Source organism: Nyctereutes procyonoides, unplaced genomic scaffold (assembly GCF_905146905.1).
Source record: "Nyctereutes procyonoides isolate TBG_1078 unplaced genomic scaffold, NYPRO_anot_genome, whole genome shotgun sequence".
NCBI lineage: Eukaryota > Metazoa > Chordata > Mammalia > Carnivora > Canidae > Nyctereutes > Nyctereutes procyonoides.
Genome location: NW_026575043.1, coordinates 63,606,791 through 63,625,723, shown reverse-complemented (window position 1 = coordinate 63,625,723; position 18,933 = coordinate 63,606,791). Strand labels below are relative to the sequence as shown.

Genomic DNA, 18,933 nt, shown 5'->3' with positions numbered 1-18,933 from the left:
CTGGAGACCCGGGATCGAATCCCACGTCGGGCTCCCGGTGCATGGAGCCTGCTTCTCCCTCTGCCTGTGTCTCTGCCTCTCTCTCTCTCTCTCTGTGACTATCATAAATAAAAAAAAAATAATAATAATAATAATAATAAAAACAAAAGGAAACAGAAGCTGTGAGTGCCACAGGGCGGAGGACAGGGCTGAGGGTGGGGCCTCCACATGTCAGGAGGGGTGCCTGTGTGTGCATGTGCGTGCACAGAGCATACACACATGTGACAGCATTGTGTGGTGTGAACACTTATGTGTGTGAGGTGGGAAGGATGTGGGTGCTGTTCACCATCCCCCTAAGGTTCTTGCAGTGGCTTGGCACTTGTCACCACGTGGGAGATGGGAGGCAGGCCTGGCTCTGCAACCCCTCCCCTCTGGTCACCCCAGGTCCTGCTGGGGGGCCCCCAAGGGGCAGAGGTCTATGGTGAGGCCAGGGTGGGCGTGGGGTCTCTGGCATGGAGTCTGTAGGGCAGATGGGGAGTCTGGACCCCCCCCCCACTGACCCCTGCCCCCCCCCCAACTGACCCCTGCCCCAGCCACCCCTCATCTCTTCAGGTTCTCACTAGAGCTGAGAACATCTGGCCTGGGTGTGCTCAGCCCAGGCCTGGCCCCGAGACCCTGGGGTTCCCGCCCTGCCCCTACCTACCCAGTGAGGCCTAGGAGGTGAGCAGGGCAGGTGGGGGCTGAGGGACTGTGGCCCCCTGGACACAGAGGGGAGATGGCCTCTCCCTAAGCCCCGACCCAGGCAGGCCCCAGGCCCACACCCCCATGTTCTGCTCAGCTTGTTCTGGAAGGGCCAGGGGGTGGTGGGCAGGAGGGACAGATGCCCCCACACCTTCTAGGCCTGTTACTCCCACCGGGCTAGAAGGGGCAGCTTCTCGGCCTGCCTGGCACCTCTACTTTCTGATGCATACAGCAGGTGCCTGGGGGCCAAGGCTCGTCCCCCACTTTCTGTCCCTGGGAAGCATCTGCCCCCACCCCAAGCCCCAGCAAGGCTCTGTGCACACCCAAGGAGGGCCTGGCAAGGCTGTGGGATGACACCATCCAGTGGTGGGGGCAGGCTGGCCCAGATCAGCGGGGCCCTGAGGCATCATGTGGCTGCAGGATCCCCGGGCTCTGTTTCATTTAGGCTCCTGTGAAGTGTTGATCGCTTGCAGCCTGAAACACCCTGGCCTCCCTCACACTGACCTGGTCATAGAACGCACTCTCCACCGTGTGCTGTGGCAGGAGGCCCGGGCTAAGGAACCAAGGGACTTAGAGACGTGGGTAAGGAGTGTGTGAGGAGGCGGTGAGCATGGGGCCCTGGCGGACCCAGTGAGGCCAAAAGAGTCCTTCCAGGAGGGAGGAGGAGGGTCAGAGCAGCTGTAACAGGAGGGCAGAGGGCAGAGTGACATGAGGGAGCAGCCTGGAGCCTGGGAAACTGGAAGAGTAAGGAGCTGTTTTCTCCCTGCAACCTCTAGAAGGAACCAGCTAGGCTGACACCTTGATTTGGGCCTCGTGACACCCATTCAGACTTGTGACCTTCAAAACTATAAAACCTGAGCTGTTCTGAGCCACCGAGTTCATGATGACTTATGACAGCAGGTGCTAACCCCATCCCACCCCCTCGGCTCGGATGCCATAGCATGATCCTCCCCTGGGCCGCCAGTGCTTGTGAGCGCATCACTGAACCCTTCTGGTCCTCAGATGCCTTGCTTGGATCAAGCTGCAGGACAGATACTGCTTTGGGTTCTCTGGGGCCTGGTGAGCTGATGGTCCTCACCGGGCCCTGCCTGCCTCACCCAGTGCTGCCTGCGTCTTCGGCAAGCAAACAGCCAAAGGCCTTGCCTTGGACAGACTGTGGGAAGGCCGCTCGGCCAGAGTGCATGGCTCAGAGGGGCGGCTGGCTGCACTGCCCCCCCCCCCCCGCCCCTGAGGCACTCCCTATACCTATGAGATGGACTCGACCTGGGCTTATCTGGGGAGCACTGGCTCCCCACACCATCATCCCCACAGCACTGGACCTGGAGAGGCAGGGTGCCAGGTGAGGGGGACAGGAGAGCCCCCCACAGCCTTCTGGGCAGGTTCCTGGGAGCAGGTTCAGGAGAGGCACATGGGGGAAGCCCTCTGTGAGCAGCAGGACCTCCCACGGTAACGGGTTACAGGACATGTCCTCAGAGGGCCCTTGGCCCTGCTGCCCTGGGCATCGGCCTCTTTGAGCCAGGGTCCTACGTGGTCCAGCAGCTGAAGGGCCACTGGCTTCAGGGCAGGGAGCTGCAGCCCAGGGCTGCTTGTGTGGTCGACTATGCCCTCTCCCTGAAGTTCACAGGGACCTCAGAGGTGGACCTTATGAGCCTAACGGTAGTGATAAAGCAGAGGTGCCAGGCGGGCCCTGTGGGGCACAGAGGAGCTTGGGCCAGAGTGTGTTCACTGTAGACACAGGGTGCAGAAGAGGTAAGGGGGGTGGATGCCGCCTCACGACAGGCAGCCCCCAGTGTGCTTCCTATGGACCTGGAGCTCTCACTTCCACCTAGACAGCAGGCACCCCCATGACCCCCACTGAGCAGAAAGTGAAGTCCAGAGGGTGCAGACCAGCCGTGGAAGTGCTGGCGCCCACAGGTGACCCCAGCCCCTCCCAGCTGGCCAGCTGCCTGCCTGCCCTGTCCCCGGTCTTGCTGCTCAGGAGCCGGCAGAGGCCCAGCACTGGGTATGTCCCCACGGGGGATCTGGCAGACAGGCCAGCCAGCCAGACATCCCTTGAGGGAGTGCTGTGGCCATAGGCAGTGAGGAAGAACCCTGGCCAAGCAGCCACCTGGCTGGGCCATGGGGCAGACAGCAGCCAGTCCACGCCCAGGAGGCTGCCTAATGAGCCCCACACAATTTTTCACCCCATATTTTTCCAATAAAAAAGCAGTTAGACACCAACCGCAGCCTTGCAGAGGGGCCATCTGGCTGCCTGGCAGCACAGGCTGCCTTCCCCGCCAGCAGCCAGCGCCTGGAGCAGGGCCAAGGTGGTGGGGAAGGCCAGGTTGGGGGGGGCCTGCAGAGCCAGGCATGGGGCATGCATGGAGCAGAGCCTGGTCTATCAGGAGGGGCGGGGGGTAGCCACTCGCAGGGGGAGGAGACAGAGAGGTCTTCCTGTCTGTGAGCACCAGCCTCTGGTCTCTATGTGTCTGTGTCTTGGATGTGGACCGTCCCCAGTGTCTGCGCCTAGAGCCAGGGGCAGCAGGACCCCCAGGAGGTGCAGGTGCATCTGACCTCAGGCCCTGGCAGATGGAGGAGGAGACCAGCTGGAACAGAGAGCCTGGGTCTCCCTGCTGCCCTGTCCCAGAGGGGACCTTCCCAGGGGCAGCCTGCCTGCCACGCTTTCCCCAGGGCCCAGCACATGTGTTGGGTCAGCATGGACAGACCCAGGGCTCTACGCTGCAGCTTTTCACCCTCCTGCCCGGCCTGCCTGTCCAGCTGCCTCACCAGAGGCCCAGAGTAGCCAGGATGTCTCCTGTCCTGCTGTCTCCAGGCCTCTGCGCAGCAAGGGACATGACAAGTGCAAAGCATTCCAACCTCATGTGGTGCACGAATACCCCAGGGCAGGGCTGACGAGGGTCTAAAAGGCACCCTCTGGCTGGGCCCCAGGTGAGGGCATGCTGCAGGGGGACGCCCCTCTCTTTCACTGACACGTTCTTAAAGCCCTATTAAGTCAGGGTTTTGCCATCCTGCAAATACCGTGGAGACACTGGGCCATCCTCCCCTGACCAGCTCCTCCTGGAAGGAGTGAAGGACCTCATGTGACCGTGCCCCGGAGAAAGGTGGTAGGTGCTGCGGGGGGGCAGAGGCTCCTGGGAGGTGGTCCTGGAGCGAGGGCAGCTCTGGGCGTGTGGGTACGGCACCCTTCTGAGCTGCACCTGCTTCTTGATGGGTGGGCAGGAAATCACCCATCACCCTGGAGCCCAGCCTAGGAAAGGGAGGGAACCCCACATGGCGTATCATTAGTGTCCCCATGCAGCCTGGAGGGACAGGGGGCTCTTGGGATCGTGGTTCCCCACTGCCCTTGGGACAAACCTCAGCTGCATGCCATGATTCACGTAATGTGATCTCGCTGAACACATGCTCATACCTTCCTCTCTCACTCTGCTCCGGCCCCACTGGACATTTTGCACCAACAGTATTCCTGCCTCACCAGGCAGGTGATCAGTCACTCTGCATGATCAGTGTTGTGGGGAGGTGAGATGCATATGAGGTGGCTGGTGCTAATAGCTGCCTTCATGGGCCAAGGGGGCGAGGAAGGAAGCTACATACCAAGGATGGCCAAGCAGAAAGACAGGAACCTGATGACCATGGACATGCCATGCCAGCCTGGAGGGCCCACACCTAGGCTTCCAGGTGAAGAATACAAGCTCCTCTATTAAGCCACTGCTAATCCAGTTTCCACTATAGCAGCCAAATGCAGTTCCCAACCAACGTGGGGCCGTGTGGTACCTTGGAGGCCAGGACTGAGGACTGGGCATTGACTGCGCTGGCAGTATGGGTCTCTGCCTCAGATGGGGCCAGATTTGTGAGCAGATGAGAGGCAGTGAGGGCAGGGTGGCCAGCTACAGCATCCAGACCTGCAGCCCATGCAGCCACACAGAGCCTGGTGAGGCACAATGGCCCCAGCAGGGCTGACCAGACCCAACCCCTCCCAGGGGTGGAAATACGGAGATGCATCCAAGTGGCTGACAAATTATCCTGCACAGAGCCCTTGCTCCAGGCGGCCTCTCTGGGAAGCACTGAGACCTCTCCACAATCCCCACAATCATGCAGCTTTGGGGCTCAGCCCAAGCACCCACTGCCCAGCCCATGCTACACCATGGTCAGTTGTGTGGAGTCTCAGCCCTGGCCTCTGGCCTCCATCCCAGCTGCCCAGGGACATACCCTACTGTCACAGAAGACCCAGGTACTCATGGGAGAGGCAAACTCAGGTGACCACGGAGGAAGCCTGTGCCCTTTTCCCTAGCTCTCCAGCCAAGGGGCTTTCTGAAGCACAGTCCAGCTCTATCTGACTTCAAGGGAATGTCTGCCCACAAACAGCAGCTTGCCAACTCTGTGTTAACTGACCCAGAGCTCTCCATAGCCCTAAAACGGGTCTCCATCTCCCATGAAAGAGGTGGGGGTACTGGGGCATGGAGGCAGTTCTGTGTCCTCCTCTGGCCCTGGCCACACTAAAGCTGGGATGGGGGTGGCATGGCCTCCCACCTGCCCCACCATGGAGCCAGGATGTGGCACCATATCGCCAGTGCAGACTTCTCATTGTGGCCACACCGGGGGCCCAGCACACAGGTGTGGGGAAGGCTGACTCCTCACAGCCAGTATCACTCCCCTAAGACCCACAGCCACAAGCCCTGGAGGTGGCCTGAAGGGGGTCTGGGCCCCGTGGGTCTGGGTCTGCCTCTGGCACAGCAGAGAAGTGAGCCCCAACATAGCCCCTAGCCAGTTCCTCTGGGCAGGAGTTTCTCCCTTGGGCTGCACAGGGAATTGCCAGGAAAACAAGACTCATGAGTTCTAGACCCCACCCCCTACCCATCCAGAGTGAGCTCCTCTGCCCACACCTGCTCTCCCCCGTCCCTTGGCCAGGCTGAGCTGGGCTGGTGCTCAAGTGTCACTCAGGACTGGCCTATGGGCTCCCCAGTGGGTGTGAGTGCAAAGGAGGCCACAGCTACAGCCTCCTGCTAGCCCTTGGTGGTGGCCTGTCCAGGACATCGATGGCCACGTCAGAAGTGACCTCTTGTCCCTGGGGCACAGTCAGAGCTGCGCCCAAGTGCCTGCCCTTTCCCGCCCCCGGGTCTCCACCACCCAGAGTCCCCACTCTTGTAGCAGGAGTAGGCTGAGAGGGAGACGGAGATATCGGCCAGGGCCAATAGTGACCAAGGGCCCAGGCCAAGCTGGGCCCCGGAGCTCCTGGAGGGCTGGGGTCGACCCTCTGGCTACCGGAGAGGAGGAGGCAGTGGCTCTGGGTGGGGTGTGTGTGACCTGGCAGCTGTGTCAGGACTCTGACACCTGGAAGGAAGCAGCTTGGGGGTAGCAGCTCAGTTTCTTCTGTGGAAGCCAGGGGCCCTGGGTGGGGACAGCCAGCAGTCTCAGGGCCTCAGAAAGCCCTTCCTCTGAGCCTCCCTCAGAGCAGCCCCTGGCTCCAGAGAGCACTTTCTGCAAGGTGATTCTAGATAAAGGAGGTGCCGGAAGCGAGGTGTCAGCTCAGCACCTTCCAGAGGCCCTTCATCTAATTCCTCAGAGAGGCTGAGGACAGGCCCCAGAGATGCTGGGAGTGCCCGCTAAGCTCCTCTGCCCCAGGATCCAGACAGGGGCATTCATTCCCAGCTGCCTGCCCTTCAGCCACTGTTCCCAAATGATCCAGACCCCCGTAAGGACCCCATGTAGGACTTGTGGGCTGGCTTCCTGTCCACTTCCCACCAACCTGGCTCCCAGGCTGGTCTCCCGGGCCCCCGGGCAGTCTCCACACACCCGTCCCGCCTGGCGGCTTACCAGCTCTTTCCATACTTACTCATGTCTGCTGAGAGAGGCCACCTGGCTGTCCATGCCGTGGACAGCGCCTGCCCAATGCTAAGCGGGAACCATTGTCACGCACGGCACAGAGGTCCCAATGGGACTTCATTCCATTTCACAAAACAGGCCTAAAAGCCAGTGCTCAGCTGACCCTTTGGTCCTCCCAAAAGCACGCTGGGACACCCTGTCCCCATGGGCGGATACTGGACCTCCTCACCCACTCAGCACTCCTCTTGGCCTGCCGGCCCCCCGACCAGGGCATGGCCATTGCCTATAGCCACATCACCAACTACCACTCTTCCCAGCTGGGCTGGTCACTTATTCAGGGGACAGCAGCCAGCCTGCCTGGGGTCCAGCTATGTGACCTCGGGCAGGATCCTTACCCTCTCTATGCCTTGGTATCCCAGGATACGTTGGGGAGTCACAGTCCCTGCCCCCCAGGGCCTTGGAGCAAGCAGAGTACCAGGCCTGGGCCCAGGCGTCTCGCCCCTACGGCGTCTTGCCTGCTCAGAGCTCAGCACACAGCAAGTGCTCTGTGGACAGCCGCTGGGCCGAGAGGTCGGGGTGGCCTCCTCCCTGCTCCCCACAGGACATTCAGGGGCCGGTAGTGACCAGGGCCCTGGGGAGGCCCACTCTGGGCTTTCTTCTGAGCTAAACTCTCCAGGAGCCGTGTAAATCCCGAGTTAATGGGAACTTCGTTACTCCTGAAAAGGAGTGTAATTCGGAGGTGCTAACACGCTACCCCTATTAGCAGAAATCTGTTCTGGTGATGTTTATGGCACCCACTCTGCCCTCAGCACCCCCACCCCAGGATGCCCAGGCAGAGACGGGGCCTGGACCAATCCTGCACTCCCATGGATGAAGGTCTCGGGAGGAGGTGTGGAGGGCTTACCTTGTCGTCCCCTTCACTCTCGCTGTCACACTGTAGGGGGAGAGAGACAGAGAGTCAGCACCCTGCAGTACCCCATGGCGGGGCAGGGGTCATGGGAGGAGCCTCGCGGGGTGAGAGGGATCTGGAGGCCGGCGAGGCCCTGGGTGAGGGTTCCCCACAAAGCCCCCCCCTCCTCACCCCAGGCTACACGTGAGGCAGCTTCACCCGCCCAGCCCCCCAGCCCCCCAGTCCTGGGACAGAGCTGCTACCCTGTGACCCTCTCAGGCCTCCTCCCACATGCTGGACTCTGCAGGTGGGAGGTCAGTGGAGACAGGTGAGGAGCTGGCGCTCCTGGGCAGTGGAGACACACCACAGTCCACATGCCCACAGATGGGGAAGCCCAGCCTCAGCAGCCCCAGCTCTACTGAGGGGGGCACCCAGATCACTCGGACAGACGAGGTGGTCAGGCCAGGCCTGTGGCCACAGCACCGCCCTTGAGAGGGCCACCGCCTCCCCATGCCTCGTGTGCCCCTACAGTCTGGGTATGAACCCCTGGGCATGTTAGCTCAGCTGGTTAAAGAAGGGTTGGTAATTGTGCAAACAGATCTTTGTTTCCATTTTCAGTAAGCAGAGCTTTAAAAAGAAAGGCTGCTCTTCTAGAAACCACGGCAATTTTCCCCCTAAAAGAATATAAAGAAAAATAATCCCTTCCTAGCAACCACAATTACTATCTGTCGTGTCAAATGAATTCTGCCACTGAAAATAATCTCCTGGGCCACACATGAGGGTGACGGGCCCCGTCAGCCCCGATGCTGCTGGTTAGTGCAGGGAAGGGGTGCTCTGCCCTGGCACTGCAGTGTGAGGGCAGGGTGCGCTTGGTGGCAAGGTTCATGGAGTTGTACAGATGTGCCCCTTGCTTTCCCCACCCCACTGCAGCTGGAAGTGACCCTGGGTGATGGGGTGGCAAGATTCCTACCCCCTCAGCCCCATGGACCCCAGGGAGTGGTATCCTTTTACAGATGGCAGAGGGGACGCGTGGGTGCACACAGTCCTGACCGCACAACAGTTAAGAGCTCCGAGGGGCAGGGAGAGGGCAGAGTGGCTGAAGCCCAGGATGGGAGTGTTCAAGACGAGGCTGGAGGGGTGAGGGGCCGGGAGTGTCATCGTCCTGTCCTGCCGAGCTGGGACAGAGCTCGGCCAGGGGGGCCTGGGCATGCCAGCGTCTGTGTGCAGGCAGAGAGGGGTGGGAGCCCTGGAGGGGAACCGTGGGGGTCAAGAGCCCCTGTGACACTGCAACTTTCTGCCTGATCCGTGGCACGGAGCACTTGCTGGGAGGCTGGGCCTTGTGTGTGAGCTGCAGGACCGCAGCTAGGGGTGCCCGGGACCTCCCAGCCTGGCTGTTTCACACCTCTCCCCACAGCTTAATGACCCACCAATTGAGGTTGAGGGAGGGTGCTTTCCAGGAGTGCATGGGCCCTATAATTAACCCAACCGCACACCCTGTCAGCCAGCACAAGGCCATGTCGTAAATGAATTCACGTTATTAAGTCCTACTGAATTAATGTTTAACTGCAATAGAGCCAGAACTGAATGAGGCAATTAATCAGGACAAGGAGGGAAAAAGAGCCACATCTGTCTTGCAGGAGCTGCTTGAGCGAGGTGACCTTCACAGGGTAGAACTGGACTGGGTGGCCCTGGTGGGTGTAACCCTGAGGGGGGCGTGCAGGGAAAGCAGGGAGTCCATGGAGCAGAGGCTGACTCCAACCCCCAAGGAGCAGTGCTGACTACAGTGGGGAGGCCAAGACATGGGCAAATCCCTTGACCTCTCCATGCCTCAGTTTACTTCTGCAAAACACAGACAAAAACCTACCTACAGAGTGTTGTGCAGCTTCAGTGAGTATGAATATGTGCAAAGCACTAGGACAGTGCTGGGTAAATACTCAGCATGATATACAGCACGACGATAACTTCATCACCATCATTGCTGCCACCATCACATTATCACTATTATCATCAATACCATCATCACTATCACCATCCGCACCATCACCATCCTTACCCTCACCACCTGCCTCAGCCTCTTCCTTCATATCACTTGAACAGCTCTTGGAGGCATCTAGCCCCCTAAATGGTCTGGACACAGACGCCTCTCACCTGACAGTGCCTTGCTCCCCAAGGAGCACCCGCACAGGTTGTCTGGGGTCTTGGCCTCTATCCCCAGGCCTCTTCCAGAAACCTGGGCAGCTACTTGCTTGGGTGGGGGGGCTGCTTGTCACCCTCCAGAATTGGGAGACACAAATCAACACGGTCGTGGAGCAGCAAGAGAAATGTACCTGTTTCTTCTCTCAGTGTGAACGTTAATTACTGCTTCACGGCAGACCTTATAGCAAGGCTTCCCGTCTCCCATTTTTCAAACAAAGGCATGAAAAATTCATGGGCTGAGCGTCCCTGACACTGAGCCCACTGCTCCCATCAGATGCTCCATCGAGCCCCTGGGTCTGGCCCAGAGATCCCCACAAAGAATGGGGAGGAGAGGCAGGGAGCAGGGGCAGGGGCCTCTTGCTCTCTGTGGGACCTCCTCATGCCATGGAGACAGGCACTGAAAGCCACTCCTGGCTCTGCTTCTGCCTCCCCCCAGCTTCCCACCCAGGTGACCCCACTCAGAACAGGGGTCAGAGAGGGCTGAAAGGTGGTGGCACATGGCCTGGTGCTCGGGACTGGGCCAGCTTTCTGCTCTAGCCACAGTGCACAATCTGGGATGCTGCCTACAGAGGCCCTGCTTACAGAGCTGCCCAGAGACCAAGGAGGACTGGACTTCTCACCAGCTTGAGACTTACTCTTGAAGGACATTGCTGCCTGCAAAGGCCTGAGCAGATGCAAACTAAAAAAATCAGCGGGGTCTATGGTCTGTGTGTGGGTAGTAGACAATGGAACATTCTATGCAGCCCACCTGAGCATGACGGTAGAAAAGTCTGAGCTGCTGGACAGTCCGTGCTGATACCACACTGCGGGCTATGTCCACATGGTTTGAAGTGTGCATATGCACTTCCTCTATACTCTGAAGACGCCCGGGGAATTTCAGGAGGCACAAATCCTCAATGTGGGCTGTTTTCATTGGGCCTATTCTCGTGGCTCATGAATGTGTGTGCAAGCCCAGCTGGCCTGTCATGTATGTGCATGTTCCAAGACATGTCACGGCATGCTCTGAGGCTTCCCTCACATGAGTATCTGGGCATCCTGTCCAATGGTGCTTTTCCCCAGGGTGTCCTGCCAAGTATCCCAATGCATGCATGGCACTGTGCACCTAGGTGACCTGATACAGGCTACCTGTCCTTATGCACATGGCGCAGGAGCACTGGCCATGCTCCCAGGACATGTCTGTGCTTCCCATGGCCCCTTGTGGGGGTCAGCTCCAGCTTATTAAAACATTCTGCTCCCTGGTGGTGCCTTGGAAGAACCTCAGGGAAGAGAGTGGCCGCCTTGCCTGCCCATGTGGGTATCTGTCCTCCACGGAGAAGGGCACGGGTCCTCACCATCCTGCTGTACATGCTCCACTGGGATATAGAACCCATGCCTGTTAAGCAAGTTGGCTAAAGCAAGGAGCCGTGAACAGACAGCAGGAAGCCCAGGGCATGTCCCTCACCATCAGCAGTCAGGCTGGGATGGCCATGTCTCACCCTCGTCACACTCCAGCTATGTACATGAGCACCACAGATGCTGGGCAGTGACCCGAGACCTCGTGGGCCGGGGTATCAGGAGCAAGGTGGGGGCTACAGTCTGGTCCGTGCCTGGGGTGGCCATGAGATCAGCTGGGTGGGTGACTGTATCTGATGGGTTGAACCACAGCTGCGAGAGCCGGGCACACTGCACAAGGTGGGAGCCGTGCCCGCCACTTCACAGACAAGAAAGTGGAGGCCCAGAAGGTGAAGGGACTTGCTGGCAGCCACGCGGCCCACAGACAGGAGCCCAGCACTAGAACCTGGGGTTTGGCTGTGCGGGCGGCAGCCCTGGGACTGCAGGGCAGGCAGGGGAGGGGAGCCCCACATCCTATTGGTGGGAGACCCAGGGCACTATGGGGGGTGGGACTGAGGGCCCATTTGCTCACTGAGGCCGCTTCTATACAACTCAGGCCCCACCACAGACCCACCTGCTTATGGATGGGGAAACTAAGGCAAAATAGGAGTCCACCTAGGGGAATGGGTGAATGAGCTCTGGAACCCAGTTTCAATCTGGCCCTTCTGGTAAGGACCTCATGCCAGGGACTCCGTCAGAGCAGTTGGGATAGGGCTGGGGCCCCAGTATGACTGTGAACAGCCCCAGGCCATGTAGGTCCAGAAAGTCACAGTGAGCCTGATTAATTATGCACGATAGCTGGATGGGGACCCTGATATTCCCATTCTTGTTTACTCAGCTAATTCACTTTTTATGAGTGTTTAGGCTTTAAAGCAAAACAAAGCACTAATTACCCAATTAGTGAGCAATTAAGTTACTGCAGCCTAATAGCCCAAGTGTGGACTGCCTAACGGGCTGATGGTGAGCGAGACCCACTTAGCAGAGCCATGCAGCTGGAGCCACGCAGGCGCACTTGGGAGGGGAAGGGCAGAGCCACGTTACTGTCGCAGATGGAGACAGTAAGGACAGATGGGGCCAAGATCTGCCCTCCCCAGCGTGCTCACTTAGAGTGGCCAGAGAGGGGTGGGGGTGCCAGCCTGTGCCCACCCTGTGTGTCTGCATCTTAGGTACAATATGGAGATCCTTGTGGGCAGTGGTTTGGAGCTCTGAGAGAGCCCTGCACAGGCCACCATACAGAGACAGGAGATGGCCCTGCAGCTGGACAGTGGGCTTGTGGGGCCCTGAGAGATGAGTGGGTTGGTGTCCCTGCCTCCTGCTCCCAGGCCTCCTCCTGCATTTTGAGTCATGGCTGAGAGCAGTCTCTGAAGGCAGCCCATGGTGACACAGCGTGGGGCCTGGGGGCAGCGTGGGACTATCCCTGAGTCCCAAGCCTGAGCTGAGGCTGGAAACACTGCAGCCTATGCACAGTCTCACATCAGAGGGGAGAGTCTGGGGCACGGTGTTGGGCATAGCCAGTGACTGGTCAGAGGGAAAGCCAGCCTGAAAGAAGCCACCCCTCTAACCCTCCAAATCTCAAGAGGACCTGGAACAGAATTAATCCTTCTACTACTTGGCCCATGTGACCTGCCTTGCTGCCCCTGGACAGAATGCATGGATGGATGGAAGGGTGCATGAGTGACTTAGTGTGGTGTATACATCCAGCATTCCCTGCTGGATGCAGCCAGCAGGGAATGAGTGCATGCATGGATGGATTGACAGATAGACGGATGGACTGATGGATGACTTAGGGTGGTGCACACAGAACCCAGACAGAGCCGTCAGGGAATGAATGCAAGGATGGATGGACAGACGGACAGACAGATGGATGGATGACTTAGCGTGGTCCACACAGTATCCAGACAGAGCTGGGAGGGAATGAATACATGGACAGATGGATAGACAGGTGGAATAGTGCATGCACGGATGGAGGGATGGCTTGGGCTCTGACCATGTCTGAACTGCCCTATCATCCTGCTCCCGATGCGGGGTCTCAAGGAGGCAGCACTTCGGAGGGTATTCTGGGTTTCACAGTGAAGGCCATCCCACAGCACACTGTGAAAAACAGAAATGACTTTAAATATTCTCTGGTTGCAGTTACCAAAGGTATCAGGGAGAACTGGGCATTGTTTTGTGGGATAACTTGTCCGAGTTCACCTATCCAGGAGGAGGACACTCTGGGAGCACCCCAAGGCAACAGTGGGCATGGAGGACACTTCTGCCTGGACGGATGGAAGCCTGAAGCCCTGGCTGCTGGCTGTGCTAGGATGTCACCTCACCGTAGCTGGGGCAGCCCTGTCCTTCTTGGGAGTGTGAGCCTCCCAGGGCCGCCCCTGCACCCTACCACAGCCTGCTCTGGGCCCCCCTACTCCTCCCAGCAGCTCCTGGCCTCACAGCACCCCCCCCCCCCGCCCGGGCTAGCCCTGCCTTCCCCCACCTGCAGGATGCACTTGCACACACGAGCTTGCACACACACAACATGCTCACTATCACACACAGGCTCCTGCCCCCACACACGGTCATGCTCCTGGGCCTGTGTGAACGCTATCCCCCTGGGGTGCTCTGGGGCACCTCTGGACCCCAGCCTGATGGCTCCTCCACATTCTCTCCCCTCCTGCTCCATCCACTCTGCACTTTTGCTCTGACGGGCTATACATTTACTCCTTGCCCGTCTCCCACCTGCCCTTCCCTCTACGGTCTCCACGAGAGCAGGGATTTCTGGGTTTTCTTCAATCCTCTGAGCTCAGGGTCTGGAGCCAACTGTCATGGGCAGTAAGTGCTCGATAAATACTCAGAGACTGCAAATGACCACCACTTTCCACTCATGAGCTTCTTCCGACCCGGCATGGGACCCTCCACTCCCACCTCAGGGGCCTTACTGGTCCCTTGGTCCATTTCTTCCTCCAAACCCTCCAAACAGCGCGTCAGACATCAAGCCCACGCTCCCTTTTTCTTATTAGTGGCTCTCCCACTAGCCCTTGCTGGGCCGGAATAATTAACGAGCCTGTGTCAAAGAATGAGTGAAAGATGGCCCACAGTCCTGCCGCGTGCGGCTGACCTTTCTCAAGTCGACTGTATTAATATATTCTCCTGTTGTCAGACTCAAAGTGCTAACTGCCTTATGAATTATTTAACAACACAAAAAGTCTTAACCAGAACAGTGTTAACATTAATCCCTAACCTTCTGCACCCTAGCAGCTCTGCGTGGTCCACATAATTGAATTTCAGCGTCCAACTGGTACCTGGCTCCCAGCAGCCCAGCCTGTCACCCAGCCTGTTGCCCACCTGTGTGCCCAGGCCTGCTCCCCCTCCAGCTGTAGCTCCTGGCACATGTGGCCACCACCATGAAGGCTCCTTGTGGGCTGGTCCAGAGAGTCTGTGTCCAGCCTCTGGGGACATGAGTGTGGCCTGGTCTCCAGGCGTGAGCTGCCTGGGAGTGTGGGCCCTGGGCTGCTTCCAGTGGCTGGGGCCTGCACGGCTGAGTAACTCCTGATCCCAGAGTCCAGGCAGGAAGGGGGCCTCGGCGGGAGGCTGAATGCAGGAATGGGAAAAGGAAAGGGAGGCAGGACGCTGGCAGAGGTGGGAAGCCATAGAGACCCCCTACTAAGGGGATGGCAGGGGCTGCCCACACCCCAGGCTAGGCAGGAATGGGGTGCGCCAGCTGCCCTGCCCCATAAGGCATCCCATGGGGGCAGTGCTGGGGTTGGGGTGGGCAGGCCGTAGGCTGGCTCCTGCCTGGGGGCTCCACGGGAGGAGCTAGCACAGACAAGGGGGCTTTGGTGGTCCCCACAACCCCTCCTGGAGTCCACACTGTGCAGTCCCAGCCAAGAGGACACTGCGGGGTAGCCATGCTGTCCGAGGCTCAGCCTCACATTGCCCCAGCCAAAAGTCCTCAAGGGATCCTGGCAGATGCCAGGGGCATGGAATTCCCTAGAGCAGAGTCCACAAAGCACTGAGATGGAGCAGGACAAGAACCCTCAGCAGGCAGCAGCTTCTAGAATGTTGCAAGGTCTTCCCAATGGAGTGAGTGAGGGGAGGGACCCTGTGCAGAGGCTGGAGTGTTCAGTGACAGGGGTGCAGGGGGGCATCTGGGGTGGCTTTTCCTGGCAGTCCCTGCAAAGTGACCGAGGCAGGCCCAAACCCATTGCCCACCCATGCGCCTGACCCCACGCCTGCCCAGTTGTTCTGTGACACCTGGTGGGCTGGTGCCTGCTCCTCAGCTCCAGTGGGCAGCCCGTGGCCAGTTTGAAATTAAATCATGGGAGGCAGGGATTTTAAAGATGGGTGGAAAACACTATGGAGACTAGTTGGTTTCTCACAAACTTATGCTCTCTTGCCACTAAATCCAACCCTCGGTCGGATGGCAGCACAAGAAATGTGTGACCCGTGTCACCCCAAGGCATGGATGACCGTAGTCCAGGGTTCCAGGCCCCCAGCTGGAGTAGAGTGCCCTGACGCACTGGATGCCTCTCAGAACCCAATCCCCCTGTTGCTGACTGAACCCCAAATCTCCCATAGGTGACCTGCCCAGAGAAGTGCCAATGGGCTGGATGTATTTGGGCAGTTGGGATAAGCCTTACCTGAAGCCTGCCTCCCTTTCAGCCCTGGGAGTGGCCAGGCCCCTGACCCTCCATGTGGCCCCTTCATTCTTCCACTGAGTCCTGACCTAGAATTTGCTCTTGGCCTGATGTTGCCTGCCAGCTCCTCTCTGACCACAGGCACAGTCACTCCCAGCACCCACCCCCCATCCTGGCAACCAACACCGAAAGCATCTGCCACTGACGGATCAGGTTCCTCCCACTGTCTGCCCACTAGGCAGGGACCCAGAGATTTGTCCTGCTTGCACCCCAGAGGATGGGGCCTTCCTGGGACAGGTGGTCCTAAGGCTACGGCACAGTCACCAACACGTGGCGCTTCAGTGATGGGCACCCTGTGGGGGTACAACGGCCTGGGGTGGAGCTGGAACAGCAAACACCCAGGATGCTCATTCACTGTTTCCATGTTCCAGCCGTCTTACAGAGAAAACTGAGGTCCTCTGGCCCCAGGGCAGCCTCACATTCCTCCCCCACATCTGAGACCCTTACTCAACCTTGCCCAGCTGTCCTTCACTCTAGGGACACGACTCTGCAGGGCCATAGACCCAAAGGGAGGACTGCAAGTGGGACGGGAGTAAGTGGCGTCTTGTACCCCATCCCTGTCCCACACTCTGGCACCCGGGAGCCCCACATGACCTTTGCAGGCAGCTCTGACACCTGTTCTCACAGCCGCAGGTGAGGTCCCAGCCATCCTACAGGGCCGCATATTGACCCTTCATGGCTCAAGGACCTGGATCTCAGGGCTGGGAGGGCCCAGGGGCTGTCCTGGTGTGTGTGTGGACTTGACCTGACTGAGCTGTGGGGGCTCCTGCATGCCTGCCGCCCAGGTGCACACGCAGCTCGCCTCCATGCATGGGGATGGCTGGACAGAACAGCAGCAGGGCGGGGCAGGGAGCCTTCCAGGGGGACCACTCCTCCCCGCCCCCAGCATCTGGCCAAAGGGGTGGGGGTGGGAAGTTTCTCCAATCAGGAAGGTGAGTCCCCAGCACCCAAGGAGGGGAAGGGCACGTGACCCCAGAGTGCCTAGTGCACACTCTGCCCTGGCCAGGCTGACTCTATCGGGGACAGCAGGGCAAGGGGACAGGGAAAGACACCCACACAGAAGGGCCTTAGAGAGATGATCAACAGAAATGTGCCCCTGTGACTGCCCAGGCAGGCAGCACCTGTCAGACACACAGCTGCCTCGAGTCTGCTCATCCAGGGTATGGCCCAGAGACCGGGCGCCCTGCCCCTCCTCCTCCTCCACACCCACACCCCTCCACCTCCCCTGGAGACCAGCGCCCCTCCCCTGGGCACCGGCACCCCTCCTCCGGACACCTGTACCCCCTCTGCCTGGTTTATCTTTCTCCTCAGCACTTGCCACCAGCTACGGCGCCGTGCAGTCACCTATTTATCTGTTCGTTCTCTGTTCTGTCCTGCTTTATCTGTGGCTACACAGCAATTCACTGCCCTGCCCCCTTTCAGGAAGAACTTTCTACCTAGCTGCAGGGAGTGGGGGCCACATCCACTGGGCAGCGGAGCAATAAAGGGCTAGCCCAAGTGTGCTGGGCCACACCTCCATCCGTCTCCACAGTGGCCAGCTCTCCTGGGAATACACTCTTGGATATACCAGGGGCCACTTTCAGGACCTCACAACCAGCCCGAGGAGGTGGTGCGAACAGGCTGGGGCTGACGTCCCCTGACCCCAGCCATGGCTGCATTCCAGAGCCCTAGAAGGTGGGCTGAGTGAAGGGTGGGTGCATGGGTGGGTGCATGGATGGGTGGGCAGGGGATCCTCCAACAAGAGCCAGGCTGGGGCTGCATCACAGGGAAGGACACAGTGCTCTGGACACACGCCCGCCGTGCCCTACAGGACTGCCCCGGTGCTCAGAGGTCACGAGGAGAATGCAGCTCCCGGACTCCGGGGAGAGGCTGACTGGCTTTTATTGCTTTTGTACAAATTATGGCCGCTCGGAAGTGGCCCAAGGAGCAGGGTAATGGATGTCATAAACCTGCCTCATAAAGACAGAGCCTGCATCGAGGCATCAGGGCCCTGCCAGCACTGAGTGGGTCAGCAAAGGCCAATGCTGTTCAGGGAGATGGCTGGGGACGCTGAGTGCTGGGCCACTGCTGGGGAGCAAAGAGGTCTCAGGACAGCTAGAGGCACCTCAGGCACCTCCCCGCCAGCCTCCCACAGAGTACAGCTGGCCAGGGATTCACTGTACGTTGTCTACCCACCCTCCTGCCATCTAGCACCTCACTGGGACCCAAGCCCACCCGTCTCATGCTGCATCCCACCCCACCTTTAATCACAGACATCCCCGGCACAAGAGGGCAAACCTAACGAGTGGCCTGCATGCACCCATCCAGTTACCTCAAGCTCCATTCCCTGTCCCCGGGGGCCACCTGCTTTGCTGCCCCAAGCACAGGTCCTACCTGGACTCAGCCCTGTGAGCCCCATACCTGGGCCTCCAGAAGGTACAGCCGCACCCCTCCTGCTAGGAGCAGGTGACCAACGGTGGGAAACCAAGTGGAGAGCCAGGAGCTACGACCACCATCCCCAAGAGGAAGGGGTGGCCCAAGGCCACACGGCTGCCATGTGTGCTCAGGTTGTCAGTGGAGCATACATGGGCTGCATGGACACCAGGGAGGAGCCCACATGTATGCTGAGTCATGCACATACAGCCTCTGGTGGTGGCAGTCACTGCTCTTCCAGCTGGAGCTCAGGTGAGTCTCATTCATGGAGGCACCCAGACAGGGCCAGGCACAGCCCCAAATGTTTGTTGAGGGCCATTAGGTGTCACATGTGCTTGCACCCCTGCTTCACCAGCAGAAGCCTTCTGTGCCCACTGGCCCAGGTAAGGAGAGCCCCGTCGGAACAGGTTAAGGGGCTCTGCTGTGTGGTATGTCCATCTTACAAAGGGTGGGCACCCTCCTGCTGAGAAATGGGCCTTGGCCCCATCCCTTAAATGCCATTGGGTTTGGTGACTGTGATGAGAGGGTGTGGGAGCCACACCAGCAATATGCTTCCTCCTGACGCTTGTGCCCAGGACCCTGGTCACAGCCCAGGCAGCCTGCTCAAGGACCACACAGGGAGGCCCAGGTATGGGAGTGAAGGAAGCTTCCATAACTGTGGCCGGGCCATGGGATTGTCTAGACTTCGGAGCATATCAGCGCAGCGCTGGCTTGGATGGGGCCAGGTGCTCATTTAGCTCTGGCCTGCGGCCCAGCACTGAGGCACAGCCAGGGGTGCACAGCAGGCCATAGCCGCCCCCCTCCACTGCCCCGTGGCACCCCCTCCATGGCCCCGTGGCCTTGGCCGCCCTC

The 18,933-nt window shown here is 59.3% G+C and overlaps 1 protein-coding gene across 1 annotated transcript in view; it reads right to left on the bottom strand.

The window, feature by feature from the left end:
- The window catches only part of FBRSL1 (fibrosin like 1), a 75,951-nt gene that overhangs the window by 21,465 nt on the left and 35,553 nt on the right, over positions 1–18,933 (bottom strand). Inside the window, 1 exon segment of the mRNA XM_055322167.1 lies at positions 7,445–7,474. Within this exon segment, the coding sequence (XP_055178142.1) occupies positions 7,445–7,474 (30 nt within the window).